The 19,755-nt window shown below is 40.1% G+C and overlaps 2 protein-coding genes and 1 pseudogene across 2 annotated transcripts in view; all 3 read left to right on the top strand.

Annotated features, from left to right (window-relative positions):
• The window catches only part of LOC111338752 (uncharacterized), a 15,449-nt gene extending 6,115 nt beyond the window's left edge, over nt 1–9,334 (top strand). The window contains exons 5-12 of the mRNA XM_088743331.1: nt 1–716; nt 2,131–2,599; nt 2,773–3,096; nt 3,669–4,654; nt 6,223–6,411; nt 6,963–7,082; nt 8,022–8,279; nt 8,786–9,334. The exon at nt 1–716 is cut by the window's left edge and continues 2,019 nt beyond it. Of these exons, the coding sequence (XP_088599457.1) occupies nt 1–716; nt 2,131–2,599; nt 2,773–3,096; nt 3,669–4,654; nt 6,223–6,411; nt 6,963–7,082; nt 8,022–8,279; nt 8,786–8,959 (3,236 nt within the window). The 3' untranslated portion in view covers nt 8,960–9,334. The remainder of the gene's footprint in view (nt 717–2,130; nt 2,600–2,772; nt 3,097–3,668; nt 4,655–6,222; nt 6,412–6,962; nt 7,083–8,021; nt 8,280–8,785) is intronic.
• A 1,217-nt stretch (nt 9,335–10,551) lies between these two features.
• On the top strand, nt 10,552–19,386 carry LOC111338762 (citramalyl-CoA lyase, mitochondrial). Its single transcript, XM_022945287.2, has 7 exons — nt 10,552–10,807; nt 11,666–11,854; nt 13,356–13,542; nt 14,180–14,293; nt 15,861–15,914; nt 18,671–18,795; nt 18,896–19,386. Exons 1-7 carry the CDS (start codon nt 10,589–10,591, stop codon nt 18,989–18,991), a joined length of 984 nt encoding a protein of 327 aa, XP_022801022.2. The 5' UTR covers nt 10,552–10,588; the 3' UTR covers nt 18,992–19,386.
• Nucleotides 16,270–18,553, top strand: LOC148717934 (uncharacterized; annotated as a pseudogene).
• Nucleotides 19,387–19,755: the final 369 nt, after the last annotated feature.

Genomic DNA, 19,755 nt, shown 5'->3' on the forward strand with positions numbered 1-19,755 from the left:
GCAGTGATTCTCCAGTCCATGTGTCCACAGAACCAGCTGCAAATGACATTTACTCGGACATTGAAGGAAACGACGAGGATGACAATGAAGGTGAAGATGTGAACAACGACCGAGATGATGATGCCATGTCATTATCGTCCATTAGCTCAAATGAAGACACTTTAGAGGTGACTGAACCTGAGAGCAAACCTCTACCCAAATCAAAGGGTATTTCTGTTCCACCTCCAAATGTTGTTTTCCCACCCTACCCCCCTCCAATGTTCAATCCCACCATACCACCCCCTCCATTCTTTAACCCCAGAGTGCCCCCTCCACCCATTGGTCCTGTCACTGTTCCTCCCCCTCCCCTTCCTGCTGTTCCTCCTCCCAACATGCGTCCCCCTTTACCTCCTGCAAGACCCATTCTACCTCCAGTTGTGCTGCCACCTTCTGGTCCACCTATTCCAGTGCCACCTCCAGCCATACCCCGTCCTGCTTTCTACGACACTCGGAGAGCACCTCAGTTTGCAAATCCTAGCTTTCCTAACAGTGGAAATTATGGTTATCCCAAAGTGGAGCAGAAAAAGACTCGGAGAGCTTTGATCATTGATGAAGTGTATAGAAAAATTTGTGTTGACCTGGATGCTGTTCTCAAGAGAGATATCTTCAAGAAACTTGTGGAGGCATCTGCATTCAAAGCTTTGGAATCGTGGTGGGATAATCAGACCAAACCAAAGGTATATTGCTTCTGGCCTCTAATTTCAAATCTGAAAACTTTAAGAGAAAATTAAATAGAATTCTTTTTTGTCTAGAATTTGATTATTGGATGCTCTAAAAAGAATAGAAAAAAATATCTTGAAAATGCCTTTAAACAAAGGAATAAAGAAAGCTGGATTTAGATTTAACCTTGGTTTAGTGGTAATCGGCTTTCAAACAACTGGGCCCAGGGGTCTTAAAGACGAGCCACCACTGGATGGATATTTTCATCTTGAAGTATAATTTCTCAGATGATTACTAGAGCAACTGAATTTTCTTTTATTTTACCTGTTTCCCCTTTAACCCTTTAACTTGTAGAAATGATTAACAAGCAACTTCTCATTATAATATCCATACATTAATCAGCAAACAGGTAATGAGAATACTCAAAGTTATCAGGTAGAAGTTGTCATCTTGATCAAACACCAAATTTCCATAACTAACTAACAAGGAAATATGTAGCACCCAGAGGGGAGAATTAACAATCAGATCTTGGGAGTTGAATGGTAAAGAGCATCTTTAATGTTGGCAGTGGTCATTTTAAAGATTATGGTTCAGTTTTGTAAATTACCTGGTGCAGTTGATTATTGGGAAATATGAGGTAGTTTTCTACCAATCAGAGAGCACACATCTCTATAAGCACCTAATATTTAACTCCTAAGATCTGATTTTTAATTCTCCCCTCTTGTTGCTACACATTCTTTGTCAAGTTTGCAAGTTTTCCAATTTTATTTCGCATTATTCAAATTAATACGGTATAAATATATCTTATTAACCAAGTGCAAGGGCCGTACTGGGAGAATATTGGCCCGAGGTCTTGACAGTACAGACCCAGCGCAGCGAGGTCTGTACAAAAAAGACCGAGGGCTGATATTCTTCCAGTACGGTCCCGAGCAAGCTTGGTTAATAGAAGTTTATTATACGACTGAAGTTCAAAGGGACACAAGTGCAGTATCATTCGGGACCATTCGGGACCATTCGGGACAGTGCCTGATCCAATACTGAGAGAATATTGACCGGCAATAGAGTATTTTGATTGGTTGATTTTAGTTATTGGCCCTCTGACTGCCCGAGTCGTGTAATAAGATGACTTAGTTAGCTAGGTGAAGAAGATAATGAGAAGTAGATATCATGCTGGATTGTATATGTGTGCACAGTAGTCGTAGTTTTCGTGTTGTATTAGTTGCTTTTCATTAGTTACAGAATTTGGCGTTCAATCAAGACAACAAGTTTGAGTATTTTGTTAGGGAGAAGTTACATGTTAATCGCTTTTGGGAGCTGAAGAGTTAATGATGTCAAGTGATAAACTTGACAGTAGGTGGTAGAATTTATAATGATAATTTGTAATGGTGATGATGATGACAGTAAACTAACAATTTCATTGGTCAATATTAGACTGCGTCACCCACAACTGCAACTACCGCAAGAAATCTACCAATGTGCCAAACTCCAACAGCTACTGTTGGTCTTCCATCAAACTCTGGCGCTGCAGCTTCTACGATTGGACCTAGTCCTTTTGAGAGATCTCCCAGCATGCTCCTTGGATTGCGTGCCTCACTTCCCAAACTTCCTTCATTTAAAGTGAAACGAGTACCTGAGCCTCAAAAGACAGAACAATTAAATAGTTCCTCAAGGAAACGCAGTAACACCGAATCTTCAGACGTCCCCCAGCGAGAAACAAAGAGGCGCATTTTAGATGAGGTAGACTCAGAAATGGAGACAGACTTGGAGAGTAGCTCTGGTTTGGACAGGCGACCACGCACTATCAGTAGGCTTGAAGAAGAAGAGCGGAGCCATTCACCACTTCAGCTTGACGACAGTATGGATGTCGCTCCAAAGGCCATGATAGTGAGGAGCACCGAAGGTAATAGAATTTCTTACACAAAGCAGCTGTCCTGTCATGTTAATAATGTGTTGCTGAATACTAGGAACTTCATTTTTTTTTTTAATTATTATTTTTCAGCTAAATAAGTGTTTTAAGTCTGGGCCAGGAAACTTACTTTTGTGGTTTTGTTTTGTTTTGTTTTTTTTTTCAAGCTGATGAGCGACGGCCAAGCACAGGTTCTTCATTGTACCACACAGTGTACTCCAGTAGTAGCAGTAGCAGCGAATCAGGCAGTGATGAGAGCGAGTCTGATGGTGAAGATGAAGAGGAGGAAGAAGAAGAAGAAGTGGAAAGTGGAGAAGGCAGTGGGGACGAGAGCGAAAGCGAAAGTGACGAGGAAAGTGAATCCGAGAGTGAGGATGAAGCCAGGCAAGATGTTGTCAAGGACGAACAACAGCTGGAAGTTAAAGTGGATGTGGAGCAGGAAATTGATAAAGGTTTGAACATGGTAGCAGTTCTCGTGGAGAAACATCAAGGTAATCAGAGAGAAAATGTTTCTTCTTTAAAGGAGACTAGCATTTAATTTGTCCTTTCAACAGGACTCTTGAATCACACATTAAGGTCCCGAGAACAAAGGGAATGATAACCAACTAAAGAAGCTCTTGATTGTTAAACAAACTCTCCTTGTCAGCACCTAAGGAAATGTATAGAGAACAGTATGGAGAATATGCATACTGATGCTTGGGTGAAAAGTGTAAGGGAGGTTTCATTGGCCTATATCTGCCTGTTACTAATGTGAAACTAAACGGACGCGACTGTCAAAATATTTACCAAAATATCGACGTCGAATGAAACGATTCTTGCAGTGCGTGACCATTGCGTGACACGTTGCCGTGAGCAGCGTGGTCTGTACGCTTATCTACAGCAGCAAATTGGCCAATCAGATTACGACATTACTGCCAATTGTGGTAAACATTTGGATTGTTGCTTTTTGGCAGATATATGATTTAGGTACACTTTTTTTTAGATTCCATCAGTGGGAAATTAAAGGTATCCAATTATTTATCAATTTTACTAACAAATTTCTCTCCTGCCTCTCTCTCGATAGATGAAGTCTTCCTTGAAGAAGATCAGAAATCCTCAAGTCAAATGTTGTCTAATTCAGTGAACTCTGAGGAAACTGAGCAACCACAGGATTTAAGTTACAAGAGTGGAGAAATGTTTAAAGAAACTGAGTTAGAAACTGTGTCAAAAGGAATTAATCACAAAGTTGGACAATCTGCGCCTACAGAGACCTATCGCTCTTTCCATATTGCTCACATCGTACCTGATTTGTTTAAAGACGAAGATTCTTTGAGCAAAAGGAGAACTTCACCTGTAGAAGAAAAGGACGAGTCAAGCACAATCAGTGGAGACTTTGAAATGAAAATAGAGCAACCGCCGCTTAGTAGACTGGACATTAGAGATGCTGAACCTACTACAGACAGCGGTCATTTCATCTCGGGTGAAAAAGATAAAATTATGAACCAAGGCGATTTATTCGAGAAAACAGAAGTTGAAGGTCCTGTAGGTGCCTCTGTGATCGGTTTTCGAGAAAAGGAGACAGTCGAGCCTGAAAATCTTGTGTTTTCCTCTGAAGAAGAATCATATTCTGAAACAGATCAAAACCACAGTTTTTCGGAGGAAAGAATGCCTTTGTTGTCCCCTGATAAACCTTTGGCTGTTTCGCTTGTTGAACTTGATCACCCGTATGGATTAACCATCCCAGAGGGACTACCATTAGAGACTATAAAAGTTTCTGAATTGTTCAAGGACAAAAATATCATGGACACATCCCTTTCTGAAGACAGACAGCTCGCCGAGTCGCCTGTTGTTGACATAGTAACTGTTGATTCAGCATTATCCTTGTTGCCTGAACTTACTTCTCCTAAGCCCCAGTTTCCCGTACGGTCATTTGAAGCCGACGATGAGCTTGTGTACGAGTTTCAGAGAGTGGGCATCGACGCAGAAGACTGCTATTACCTAAAAGTTGGTTTTGAGCAGCTTCAACAGGTTGGATCTGATTCAGTCGTGGACGCACACTGGAGTAGTCACCCACATATCCTTTTAACTAAATTCAGTATAACTGTGACTAGTGCAATGTTTTTATTCGGTGTCAAAAGTAATCTGGGAATACTTTGGTTTTGTTTCGCAACGCTTTGTGATTGGGCCCTCTTAACCAATCAGATGTTAAAGTAAAACCTACTGCGCCTCAGGCGCTGCCTTTTTCCCGCGCTTTTTTACTTCGAGTTACTATTGGTTCCCTGGATATTTGTTTTGTTCTGATATGTCGCTATGATCCCTTTTTTTCATTTACAACACCGAATTCAGATACGCTTGATTGGCTGTTGACTTAGACATTCTTAGACGCATCAACGTAGCGTCAGGTAAATTTTTTGAAATGTGTTTGAACTAGCACAGCGTTCGAACGTAGGGCATGCATAAGGGGATCAATTTTGGCCACCCGCGCTAATGTCTCGCGCAAAATTTCAATAAAAACAAAGAAAGTCGAGACTTTCTTCGAATCTTTAAAGTGCACCTAAACCCAAAAATTTTTTTTCGCGTAACGAAATAAACGTATTTTTTGGAGTATTTCTGTGCAAAAATTTTGTTATTTGCTCAAATCTTCAACTTTCTGTGCCCGGTCAAAATACAGAAAATCGGCCGCCATCTTGCCCCACGACCGAGTTTAAAGAGGAATGGCTCTAGCGGGTAATGTGACGTCAAATCGAGAACACGAAAGTCTGCATTTCACACATTTTCACTTGTTTGGGAAGGTTGTAGTCGATATTGTCCGAAAATATGCCGACTAAGTGTGTTGTAGAAGGATGTAGCAATGTGCGAAATTTGCAGGAGGGTATCGCGCTTCATACATTCCTCATACAACACACCTAATCGGCAGATTTCGGACAATATCAACGACAACCTTCCCAAACAAGTGAAAATGTGTGAGATGCAGACTTTCGTGTTCTCGATTTGACGTCACATTACCCGCTAGAGCCATTCCTCTTTAAACTCGGTCGTGGGGCAAGATGGCGGCCAATTTTCCGTATTTTGACTGAGCACAGAAAATTAAATATTTGAGCAAATTAAAAACTTTTGGCGCAGAAATACTCCAAAAAATAAGCATATTTCGTTAAGCGAAAAAAAATTTTTGGGTTTAGGTGCACTTTAAAAAGGAAACACAAGTAGGAAAAAGGAAAACTCAAGAGGTTTACGAACACAAATCTTATTCAAGTACGGGTATTCTGTTTATTTACCATTCCTTTTTGAGCTTTAGCAAAAAAGGTCTATGCTTCGAAAACACCGTGACGTACTGCCTTGAGTGGTTGTTTCTAACTCGTGTGAGACAACTTCACTACAACGTTCGCAAATGCGCAGACGATTAAACGGTGTGTTGTATAAACCACACTTTATCGCTGCATACAGGGTAACCCGGACCAATTGGAACTTGGTTACCCGCATGTTCTCGTGTTGCAAACTGCCTTCATGTGTTATCTTTGAGCGCTCATTCGCTACTTTTTTAAGTGCTAAATGGTCACTTTGTTCCAGTTTGTGCTGGTTTTTAAGCCGCTTATTCCAAAAGCACTCTGTAAGAGTATGGACGTTTTCCTTAACCATTTCCACCGACCGCTCAAACTGTAACGAAAGGACGCCGGAAACTGAAAACAGAACACGGTGTACGTGTACATGTGACTGGATGTGCCCGAACAGAGGGCTTTTACAAAATTGACATCAAAGAAAAGGCCAAATATCTACAGGCTCAGAGAAGGCAGCTGCAGTGTCAGGCCAACGTTACGGTTGAAGAACAGGTATTCTCATCTGTCGAGCGTTAGGTTACCGTTAATTCCCAGAAGTGATTAACACGTAACCCTCTCCCTGTAATGTACATACGTTATCCAGAAAACAAGTAATGATGATACTCAAACTTATCAGGTAGAAGTTATCTTGATCTTGCTCCAAAATTCTCGTAACTAATTTACAAGGAAATGTGTGGTAACTAGAGGAGAGAATTAACAATCCGATCTTGGGAGTTAAAGAGTGATATAAGGTTTTTAAACAAGTGCCCCGTTGTCCTTCTATTAGAGAGTAAGTGTAATACGCAATTGCATCGGTTTTGCTTTTTTCCTGCAGCGGCCATCTTGGTTTTGTTATGTTTTGAGCTCGACAGAAACTATTTCATTTGACGTCTTGTTCCTGCTTATTCAACTGTTTTTGGTTTCGAGAATAGTGCCAACGTGCTATTTGTCAAGTTGTTGTGACGTCTGTTGCTTTTGCTATCTCAAATACCGTCATCGTCATAGTAAATCGCATCGTCAAAGTAACAGATTAGTGATAGTTTTTGTCTCGCTGTGATTCTCAGAAAACAGACGGCAACAAGGCCAAACAACAGTCACGTGAACACAGAGCCATTCAAAGAAGATTGCAGTCGGTGGTGTGCAACGAGGAATTTGGTGACTTGCTCAAGTTTAATCAGCTCATGGTAAGTAATGCGTAAATTACATAGAATCATAAATGACGAGATTTCAAACATGTGGTTTCTGAAGCAAACATCTTTTACATTTACTGAAAGCTCGACGCTGGATGACTCAGTTAAAACTTGAAAAATTAAATGAAAACTTGGAGATGGCTTAAACTCCTTAGTATTTGGGTTCAAACCTAAAAACAAAAAAAATATATACATATATATCTATATTAATGTTAGCCTTTAACCCTTATGAGTTCTCTTCATCTAATTTGTCTTTACAATATCATTCCTGAATCAAATTCTAACGTCGTGAGCAAAAAGGAAATGATCGCCGACTTCAGTAAGATTTTCATTGTCAGTCAAATTCTCCCAGTCAGAAAGGGTGGGCCTTCCTGCTCAAAGACAAAGGCTCTTTATTACCATGACTCTTCTTAGCTCAAGAGCTTTTTGCCTATACAGAAACTGTACTTTTTTACAGCTGTATTCATAAAGAAAATTGAGCTACAGTAGTAACAATATTATTATACCTCCCAACTCAATTCAGTGTTTCGATTGTAGAATGTGCCATATGCAACTTCCCATGGACATACACACACACACAAAAAAAAAAACAATACAGAGATTGTGGATAATGCTGTAAAGGGTTGATGCAGGATTCTCAAATGAGTGTCCAAAGTTATCCGGGATTGCTTTGGTTTCGCTTTACTTCGCTTTGTGATTGGTCCAGAAAACTTGTTCCATTCTCTCAACCAATCAGATTCAAATTTACAACAAATCGCGACCTGGTCACTCGCGTTTTCTCGCGCTTCTTTTTAATTTGTGTTCTTATTGGCTCCTTGTGATCTTTTCCTGTCCTCTGATTGGCTGTTGTGATTACTTTGGTTTCGGTTTCACGGCAACCAATCGAAAGCCGCTCCAAAGAATTCTCCTGATATCTTTTCCATTTGTCGCCAGGTGCGGAAAAAGCAACTTCGATTCGCCAAGTCGGGTATCCACGACTGGGGTCTGTTCGCCATGGAGAACATCGCAGCGGATGAGATGGTAACAGAATATGTCGGAGAGATCATCAGACAGCCCATTGCCGACATCCGTGAGCGGAGATACGAGGAGATGGGAATCGGATCAAGTTACCTGTTTCGTGTTGACCACGACACTATTATTGATGCTACCACGAAAGGAAACTTTGCGCGCTTTATCAACCACTGTTGTGATGTAAGTACCATCTTTATCTCTCGTGAATAGTTCCAGATAACTCATTGGAGCCATTTGTAATGAGTTTCGAAAGTAATCCAAGAGTGCCTCTGTTTTGCTTTACTTTGCTTTTTGATTGGTTCCGAACAGACCACGCTTTTAGGTATTTTGTGAGGAGAGTTTACTAGGGGTCCTGTTAGTTTAGATAAATCCCCGTACAGTGGGGTTTCTAAATACATATATCTTATTAGACGTTGTATTCTGTAGTATCGCTGAGTATTTTTACGAGTTGTGCCGTATTTTGACGAGTCCGTCGGGCGAGTCAAAATACAAATATGCATTGCAGGCTAAGAACAGTATTGAGAATATGCATGTTGACGTTAGGGTGTTAAGGTTAAACCCGTGGAAGCGTCTATGCGATGTTACTTTTTACCTCGGTTACTCTCATTTTTTTATTTTTTTTTATTTTAATCTAATGGTGCAATCCGGTGGGTGTTTCAATCTCATTTTTCTTTCGTTTTCCACAGCCCAACTGCTACGCCAAGATAGTCACATTAGAGAATGCCAAGAAAATAGTCATTTATTCTAAGAGAGATATCGAAGTGAATGAAGAAATCACGTACGACTACAAATTCCCCATTGAAGATGAGAAAATCCCTTGTTTGTGTGGTGTCCCACAATGTCGGGGCACTTTGAACTAACGCTACGTATTGTATATGCCTCTATCTATATTTATGTGTATGAATTTTGTACAAAGAAAGAAAAGGTCTTGACGTTTATTTGCAGAGTAAGGCTACTTCTTCGTAAGGCTTCGTGACTGAAAACAATGTGAATTCCCATGAAAGTTTTACGTAAAAAGTAAAAAGAAAGAAAACCTCTAGCTACAGATTCCAAGTCTTGGATTCATGCTGCGACATAAGTTGTTCTAAGGTGGTAAACAATGTTGTGTTGCTGTTGCACTTTTTTGTTCTTTATTCCCGCGTAATTCTATTCCGACTGTGTTGTATTGTGCACCGGGACATTTTTTGTGCCCGATTTTTCATAGAAGAATGAATTAAAATAATTTCTGGACTGAATGATGGCCTGTTTCCTTTTTTAATTAACCAATTCCATTCTCGACCCTCTCCACCGTCACTCTCTGCTACCCTCTACCGAGAGTTTTATCTGTGAACCCTTTAAGTTAAGCCGTTCGAGTAATTTCTCCATGCAGTATAACCTCGGAAACAAACATTTAGGTCATAAGGTTAAATGAGATGATCACCAACTAAAGAAGCTCTTGATTGATGAACACATTCTCCTTGTGAGCGTCTTTGGAAATGTAAAGAGGACAGTATGGAGAATATGCGCACTGATGTTAGGTTGTAGGGTTAATTCTCTAACCTTTTAACTCTCAAAGGTGATTAACGTGTAACTTCTCCCTATAATATCCATACATGATCCAGCAAACAGGTAGTGAGAATACTCAAACTTATCAGGTAGAAGTGCTTGCCTTGACTGAACACCACATTCTCGTAACCAATTTACAAGGAAATGTGTAGCAACTGGAGGGGAGAGTTCAAGAGCAGATCTTAGGAGTCAAAGGGTTAACTCGCAAGATCCAGTTTTTGAAAATCTCATAAGTTCAGTGCCACCATATCACTGTATGACCCTGTATTAGTTGGCAATGAGAGAATAAATAAAAGGAGTAAAAAATATGATAAATTTGCAAGGTGAATTGTTACCACCGATATAAGAGTGCGCCGTATGCTCGTAAAAGACGACTCTTCCTTCTCGTGCTGCGTGAGGTCATGTGACAGATCAGACTGAAAGTACGAGCGACACGTTGCGTCTCCATTAATTATGAATTAAACAACTTTGTTGGACGGATTTACAGAACACTTCGGAAAAGTCCACTTTTCTGGAGTCAGGGATGGCAATTCTATTAGCCCTTCATTCTTTGTTCCCTAAGAGTGACTAGTATCTGATTTCTCCTTACAATATCACCCTTGAATCACACATAAAGGTCATGAGGGTAAAGGAAATGATGGCCAACTAAAGAAACTGTGCTGTTAAACTAAGACGAAAAATAATTGTTAGTTGTTAAACAAATTCTTCTTGTCAGCACATTAGAAAATTTTTTCCCAATACTTTTCCAGCAGTTACAATAGCCAGACGATGTGCGTCATAGATGTTATTCAAAACCAAGACAGAATAAAGGTTCTTCCACTACAGCGGCTTCGGCTGAATCAGCAATCCTTATCCTTCAAAAACGACTCCCCCACCTCTCCCATCCCCGTTTCGGAAAGAAAACAAAATGAGAGGAGAGCTGGTAACTAATCCACGCGACAAAAATGTTTGGAGGAGGGAAGTTGTGTAAAATTATTTTAAAAAACAACCACCTCAGGCTTTTACTTTTGTCGAGAAATCTGTGTGGTGTTAAAGGCCGCACTCCAAGAAGATCATTTCTTTACATCCCAGGGAACGAGGAACGAAAAGTATCAAAAGCGACAGGTTTGAATTCTGACTGTGTGGTGTTGGACTGCGAGGATGGAGTGGCCTCCAACAAAAAGGTAAAGTAGTCAATGGAGCGAAGAAAGCTTCAGGTTTACGAAGACACTCAGGGAATTAAACGGTAGAAGTGAATGATAGTGAACTATCGAACTTCACGCATACGGAACAGCTACATTTTCAGATTTGGGTTTCACTTCCAACAATTTCCATTTTAGAGGGGAATGAAAAGCCCCCTTTTAACAAAAGGATGGGGGTTAGTTGCGAAAAGGTCCATACAACAAAGGTTTGAATTGCATCAAGCCTCTATTTTAAGGTGAACTCTTTGCCAATTATAGGAACTACATACTGAATGAAAGGAAATTTTCTTGAAGATTGGTGATGCCCCTCTGGTGAATATTACATGTCACTGGGCTTGTGCAAATAGTTGAGTGCCATCAAGCTGGCCGCCTCCTTTTCCTCCTCCCCCCCCCCCCCCTCCCCTTGGTCTCTTGCACTCGCTCAGGTCAGGAGTATACTTCAGTTATTGAAACAAGATCATTTTTTGGTTCTATTATTAAACAATTATTAGGTGAAGTGGACATGAGTAGTGGTAGATATTTACCAGGCCACAAAGTGGTGAAGTAAATATACACCACTTTCACCAATACTGAGGTGAATAACTTTGTTAGTATATACCACACAGAAACCAAAAAAAATTAGTTTATTTCAGTCAATACACCAATAAATGGTTGGAAATTAAATTGCAGACTCGTAACTTGGTCTCTTTGGCTGCTCAGAGGTGAGTAATTCTTGCCGATTACTTTCGCACTAGCCAATCAGTGTTCATGAAAAGCACTATTCACCTGTGTGGTATAATTATACTAGGTCCAGTTTGAATTATATGATTGGAAGGGCTATAAATTTTTCTTTTTTCTCAGGGAGAAGCAAGGAATACCATTCACAACATCCTTGGTCAACTGAACTTTGGTTCCAGTGAAGTTTGTGTTCGTATTAATTCCATTGAGAGTGGTTTGGCAGAAGATGATTTGAAAGCAGCATTGACAGCAAAGGAACTGCCTGACTCTATTGTGGTACCAAAAGTAGACTCTGTGCAGCATTTAGATTGGGTAAATTTTAAACTTTATTCTTGAATTGTGATTAAATGTCAGAATTTTCATTAATTGAGAAATACAGTTATTGTAGTATGAGAAGAGTGTCAATGAAAAGAAAAATATTCTCCATGTCTGAATTAAAAATTTGTTAATAGGCTGTTATCTTCGATTGGTTGGTTTGGCGCGATAGCCAAAGTATTCTCTAATCTGTGATATGTAATGAACACCCTGAATATAACAATAACAATTTAATAATATTATAATAATAATGATAATAGTAATAAATGTAATAATGATCAAGGCTGTGCTCTAAGAAAAATTGAAGGGAGCCCAGGCTCTGAAACTGTGAAATCCAGGGTGCCTAGCATATGCTTTTTATGAAAAAACTAAGGTTCCTGAGTTGCCTAAAATCTAAAATAAGGCACCAGGGGCTAGACTACAGCCCTAATGATAATAGAATAATGATAAAATATATTACAATTATAATGAGAATTGTATAGTAGTCAACTTAAGCAAGGGTAATTCTGTATTTGATCCAAAAAACTCACACTACTCCAAGGCTGTGTGGAGGTGCAGTGGCCTCGTGGTTAGTGCACTCGACTCCGGAATGAGTGGTCCGGGTTCGAGCCCCGGCCGGGTCATTGTGTTGTGTTCTTAGGCAAGACACTCTACTCTCACAGTGCCTCTGTTCACCCAGGTGTATTAATGGGTACCGGCAATTTAATGCTGGGGGTAACCCTGCGATGGACTGGCATCCCATCCAGGGGGGAGTAGAAATACTCCTAGTCGCTTCATGCCACAGAAACCAGAGTTGAGCACTGGCCTAATGGGCCACTAGGCTCGCAAACAGACTTTACGTTTACCTTACTCCAAGGCTGTGCTCTGAGAAAAATTGAAGGGAGCCCAGCACTCAGAAACTGTGAAATCCAGGTTGCCCAGCATATGCTTTTTATGAAACTGAAAACTAAGATTCCTGGGTTGCTTAGGAACAAAAGTAAGGTGCCAGGGGCCACCGGGCACTGCTAGACCACATCCCTATACTCTCTTAAAAAATCAAATAAAAATATTAAAACCAAGTGTGACTTGATATGTTGGTTTTATTAATTGAAATTGGCTACCATAAAGAGTTTCTAAAGCTGACATAATTTTTGATAATTCACTTTGACAAAGGGCTAGTGCTTGAAATGTCACCTATGGAAACTCTTTTTACAGTGGCTAATTTAAATTTTCAATTCGGTTATTAAAACAAAAGTACAACACCCACCATTGCATCAGCACAAAAACTAACCCCCTCATGACTTGTCACTCTTCCCCCATGCCTGAGACAGCTTGCTCGGGTTTACTTTGAGTTTATTGGCTCATTACAAATTAGTTACCCTTTGTTAATAGCTGGTTTTGTTTCACAAGCACTCATTCAAGAGTGAGTGAGTTTTTGTTTGTTTGTTTGTTTTTTTGTTGTTTTTTTTGCCAGGTTTATTTACACAAATTGTTTCTTTGATTGTATTTCAACTTTCAGTTAAGTAACCAAGTATCCTCCATTATGAAGTCAAGTGCAGAAAAAAAGCTTGGGCTCATCACTCAAGTTGAAAGTGCACTTAGTCTTCTAAATCTTCATGCTGTCTGTGAACATGGCACATCAACTGACAGACCATTCAGATTTGAGGCTCTCGTCTTTGGATCAGATGACTTTCTTGTCAGCATAGGTGAGACTGCGTTGACCCTTTCATGGCAAGGAATAACTAAAATGGAATTGCTTCTTGCTATGTCAATCCATTTTCATGCAGAAAGATGATGACCAGAAAAGGGAAATATCAACATTGGATATTTATTGAAAATTCTTGGAGCTAAAATTGAATAAATGAGCAGCAGGCAGTGCAGAGGCCACCAAGTCTACCTCTAGTAGTTAGTTTAAGTTAACAGTGGGGGTTTTTACTGATTCTAGAACCTCAGGTACCCATGCGACACCATTTTGCCCTTTTCTTTGGTTGAAGCATCTTCAAGGCTTAGTGCTTCAAATTCTGGTTACTAATTTACAAGGAATTGTGTAGGAGCTAGAAGTGAGAATCAACAATCGGATCTTGGGAGTTAAACGGTTAATTAATGACTATTTTTTTTTTTTTACTTTGTACCATATTGGAACTTCTTCTCCACCAGCACAATAAAAGGTTTTCTAGTGCCTTTCTATTAATTGTGAAAAGCACAAATCCTTTGAATAATTAGGAGGAAAAGTTAAAAAACAAATTTGTATAAGGGTGACAAAATCCATAAGGGTAAGGATATCTTCACTTCATTGAAACTGCTTTTCAATCTGTGGAAAAATGTGCATGAACTCTATTTCAGGAGCTACTCGAACAAAAGATGCAAAGGAATTGTTACATGCCCGTCAGAGTGTTGTTGTTCATGCAAAGGCGTTTGGTCTACAAGCTATTGATATGGTCTACATTAATTTCAAAGGTTAGAAACATGTGGTTGGTATTTGCATCCTTGTTCCACTATGAAGAATTTTGTCATTAACAAACCATAAACTTATATGTATATATGCACGATCCTTCGCAGTAAAGCACTATTTGAGCAATAGTGAAAATCAGACCTGAAAAAAATTTCAGGCCTGTACGGGATTCGAACCACTGACCTCTGCGATACTAGTGCAGCGCTCTACCAATTGAGCTAACAAGCCAACTGTGAGCAGGCCATCAAATTAATTCGACATAAACCCGTAGATGATAAATCAAACAACAACAAACATATGAAACATATGTATGAACTGCGGTTATGAAACGTATATATGCACGATCCTTCGCAGTAAAGCACTATTTGAGCAATAGTGAAAATCAGACCTGAAAAAAATTTCAGGCCTGTACGGGATTCGAACCACTGACCTCTGCGATACTAGTGCAGCGCTCTACCAACGCTCTACCAGCGTTTGTTGTTGTTTGATTTATCATCTACGGGTTTATGTCGAATTAATTTGATGGCCTGCTCCCAGTTGGCTTGTTAGCTCAATTGGTAGAGCGCTGCACTAGTATCGCAGAGGTCAGTGGTTCGAATCCCGTACAGGCCTGAAATTTTTGTGCAGCGCTCTACCAAACGCTCTACCAAACGCTCTACCAGCGTTTGTTGTTGTTTGATTTATCATCTACGGGTTTATGTCGAATTAATTTGATGGCCTGCTCCCAGTTGGCTTGTTAGCTCAATTGGTAGAGTGCTGCACTAGTATCGCAGAGGTCAGTGGTTCGAATCCCGTACAGGCCTGAAATTTTTTTCAGGTCTGATTTTCACTATTGCTCAAATAGTGCTTTACTGCGAAGGATCGTGCATATATACGTTTCATAACCGCAGTTCATACATATGTTTCATATGTTTGTTGTTGTTAAACCATAAACTCTAATAAAGGCTGATAGTTTTGAAAGAAACTGTTTGGGGCTGCGTCGGTGGGGGTAACGAAATAATTTGGATATATCAACAAAGTTGAAATGGCAAATTGGCCACTGTAACGATTGCAAAAGCTGACGTTTCGAGCGTTAACCCTTCGTCAGAGCGAAGGGCTAACGCTTGAAACGTCAGCTTTTGTAATCGTTACGGTGGCCAATTTACCCTTTCAACTTTGTTGATATATCCAAATTATTTCATAAACTCTAATAGGTCCTCAGGGCATATTGATTTCCAGGGCCATCAGACAGGCAGCTCGTTAAAGAAGGATGACTTCTTCAAATCTTGCTGAGGCTCACAATTATAATGACTGTCATTATTTTTCTTCTGAGTTATCTCCATATTTAATGAATTGGCAACCTGCTATATTTATAATCTTATGGTAAGTGAACTGAGTAGAGTACAATTTGGTCTGATTTCAAAATTGAACAAATGCTCAGCACGAGTTGGATTTTCAGGAGCCCATTATATGGATTATCCATTTACAAAGGCTTATGAGTTGAAGTTCGAGGAAAAGCAACAGTTTCTGTAAAACAGCAATGACAGCACACACACACACGCACAAAAAGCTCTCTTCTCTACTTATTTACAGACCCTGAGGGTTTACAGGCACAAGCAGAGGAGGGTGCCAGGTTTGGTTATACTGGTGAGCCTTTTTTTTTGTTTGTTTGTTTGTTTGTTTTTGTTCCCATTTCTACTTTTCTTGGCTGGTATAACTCGTTCCATTTGTGGATTGAGTAAACTCTATCGATTATTTTTCCACTTGAACTTGTAAAGCCAGTTGATTTTGTTGTGTGCTTTGGTAAGGTATGTAACTTTTGCAGTCCCTCTGTCCACCTAAAGAGCTCATCTTAGATGGACTAGCACCTTCCCCAGTAGGAAAAAACCGTAGCCCTAATCATGCTCAGACACCTGCATAAGCTTCGGAAGAAATGGGTTCGTGGGTATATCAGGTTTTTACTTAACCCTTTCACTCCCAAGTGAAAGGGTTGCGGGTTTGTATTATTTTCTCCTTACTGCCTTCCGCATGATTCTTATGAAGTTACTTCCGAGAACGTAGTGCAGTAAATGGTTTGAACCCGGGGGTAACATGTGAAAGTGTAGTGTAATCGTCCGGGTAAGTGTAGTCCTGAGATGGACTGTTGTCGGTGGTGGTGGCTGACTAATTGAGGACTTCATTAACGCTACCAAGACTGTACAGATACTTGACGACTACAAACTAGTGTCATTTGATGTGAAATCACTGTTTACAAGTATTCCACTTCAATTGGTGCTACAATGTACTGAGACTGCAATCCGACAATCTACCGACCCACTACCGGTACCAACAGGCGACATTATGGACTTACTGTACCTTTACCTAGTGTCAACTTACTTTCAGTACGACGGTAAACCCTACAAACAGGTACACGGTACAGCCATGGGGTCTCCAGTTTCTGTTGTTGTAGCAGAAATTGTGATGCAGAACGTTGAGGAACGCGCCCTTTCGACTTGCCCACAAACGATACCGCTTTGGTTACACTACGTTGACTACACATTCACCGCCATATGACACAACGAAATCGATGCATTCCACCACCACCTTAACAGACAAAACACTGACATACAGTTTACCAGAGAAGTTGAAGAAAATGGCAAACTTCCTTTTTTAGACTGTCTGGTAAGCCGTGACGACAACTCACTACGGACAACAGTTTACAGGAAACCGACACACACTGACAGATTACTAGACGAGTCATCCTACGACCCTACATCAGACAAAGCCAGAACTATCAGAACTCTAACACGATGCGCGCAACTATTATGCGACTCAACAGACAGCTTATCCGACGGGAACAAATACCTTTACCGTGTTTTTTTTAAAGAACAACTACAACCACGACTTCATCTGACGAAACACTCACCGACCTTATACTGCTACCACCAAAACAAACGACACCGCAACTCCTACGACCACAGAAACCATACTGTACATAAAAGGCATGTCTGAGAACATCTCGCGCGTCTTACAGCCCTTCAATATTCACATCGCCCACAAACCCATCACCACACTACGACAGTAACTAACCAACGTTAAAGACAAGGACGAACCGAGGAACAGACATGGAGCGATTTATAACATCAATTGCTCCGGCTGCCAAGCCTCCTACATTGGAGAAACTGGCAGAAACCTTGCAACAAGACTGACTGAACACAGACGGACTACGAGGAAAGGTGATGTCAACAATCACATTGCTGAACATCATCGACTTATGAACCACAAAATTGACTGAGACTGCGCAATGCCTAACCTAAAGCACTAACTACTTTCTATGACTGACTCTGGAAAGCTGGTTTACTAACTTAGAACAGACTCCCCTGAACAGGTGTCAACTACTACCGGCTCCATACAAACGACTCATTCACGACATTAACATTACAAACGAACCGAACAGAACGACCTAACTTTACCGATGGATCGAAACAGACCGATCATGACCGACTTACGCCACTTGAGTCTTACAGCCAATAACATGACGGCAAAACTGACCAATCATTTAACACGAACAGGACTAAGAACATTCTACTGACAACTACTATTCACTTGACTCTGATGATGACTTCCGCACAGGTTGTAGAAACGTCAGTCACCACCACCGACAACAGTCCTTCGCAGGACTAACACTCACCCGGATGATCACACTACTCTTTCACATTATTTTTGAGAATTTGTTATTGGTTCAACTGATAATCCCCTTATTGATATTTGTTATTTAATATCATTACCTGTGTGCTTGATATTGCATCGAGAAATTCTGTCCTGTGTGCTTGATTACCTGTGTGCTTGATATTGCATCGAGAAATTCTGTCCTGTGTGCTTGATTACCTGTGTGCTTGATATTGCATTGAGAAATTCTGTCCTGTGTGCTTGTGCTTGATTACCTGTGTGCTTGATATTGCATTGAGAAATTCTGTCCTGTGTGCTTGATACCTGTGTGCTTGATTACCTGTGTGCTTGATATTGCATTGAGAAATTCTGCCCTGTGTGCTTGATTACCTGTGTGCTTGATATTGCATTGAGAAATTCTGTCCTGTGTGCTTGATTATCTGTGTGCTTGATATTGCATTGAGAAATTCTGTCCTGTGTGCTTGTGCTTGATTACCTGTGTGCTTGATATTGCATTGAGAAATTCTGTCCTGTGTGCTTGATACCTGTGTGCTTGATTACCTGTGTGCTTGATTACCTGTGTGCTTGATATTGCGTTGAGAAATTCTGCCCTGTGTGCTTGATACCTGTGTGCTTGATACCTGTGTGCTTGATTACTTGTGTGCTTGATATTGCATTGAGAAGTTCTGTCCTAGTCCCTGATAGGAGTAAAATGTTGAACGTAATCTTTGTCTTTTCTCCTTTGATGCAAATAGGTAAACAGATAATACACCCAGGACAGATAGAAATTGTGAACAAGACATTTTCACCGAGTGAGGAGAAGGTGAAGTGGGCGACAGACCTTGTAAATGCTTTTGAAGAACAAGAAAGAGTTGGAAAGGTTAGTTGAGGCTAAGATACAAAGCAGTCAAATTAGCTAGGTGAATATGACATTTTCTTTTGAAAGTTCATTTCTCATCTTTGTTTTTCCATTAAAATAGGGTGCCATTAATTTCCATGGTAACATGATTGACATGCCAACAGTACAGCAAGCCAGGAATGTTCTTCGATTGGCAGAAGCTACTCAGGAAAAGTAAAAAGCAAAGAGCAGCTTTTATGCCAGACTTGATGTAAGGTCATAGTCAAGGAGATTCCCAGACCAGCACATGACCCACCTTATTGTCAAGAGAAAGTGGTAATTTCTGAAAATGTAATGACTTCACCTGCCTCAGAAAGTACTTTATATTATTCTGGCAGATCAACTGTATACTGAAGTATTACACTAAAGCTTAGAACACTCAAGTGAACCTCAAATCCAGACTATTTACTGTTACCATTGCCCTTGGCAGTTTTGATATCTCACACTAATTACATTCCAGTTCATCATGTGTAGCCTACATGGTTAAATCTAACACTTGCTACATAGGCTTTATTGTATCATGCATAAAGACGGTATTACTAAGAATTATATTAATTACAGAGCATTAAGTGAGCAACAGTATGAATATTGAGATTCAAACTAAAAGTACATTCATTACAGAAATATCAATTTTAGAGTAATAATAGTATTTTAGAGTAATGAAAACTTAAATAAATGTAAAAACTTAATGCAATCAGGTGCCCTAAGACCTAAGAATACTTTTAAGATTCTTCTCTCTAGAATTGAAGTTTTCAATCATACAAATTTAGCTGATTTCTGATTTCTAAGCTGATCAGTTTTTGCCCCTTAGCAGATCCCCTACAGTGTGGGCTGCTTTTGAAGACTCTGCTCTGAGTCTGGGAACACGAAAATTTGACTTGGGCTTTCTAGGATTGTCTGTGTACATACCTTAAGCGTAGGTGAAAATCTCAAAAAGGGAGC

Source organism: Stylophora pistillata, chromosome 13 (assembly GCF_964205215.1).
Source record: "Stylophora pistillata chromosome 13, jaStyPist1.2, whole genome shotgun sequence".
NCBI classification, from domain to species: Eukaryota; Metazoa; Cnidaria; class Anthozoa; order Scleractinia; family Pocilloporidae; genus Stylophora; species Stylophora pistillata.

Coding starts and splice junctions, on each gene's coding strand:
- LOC111338762 (XM_022945287.2), top strand. CDS start 10,589: ATGTTTGGAGGAGGGAAGTTGTGTAAAATTATTTTAAAAAACAACCAC. Junction 11,855..13,355: donor CTGTGCAGCATTTAGATTGG/GTAAATTTTAAA, acceptor TTCAACTTTCAG/TTAAGTAACCAAGTATCCTC. Junction 14,294..15,860: donor GGTCTACATTAATTTCAAAG/GTTAGAAACATG, acceptor ACTTATTTACAG/ACCCTGAGGGTTTACAGGCA.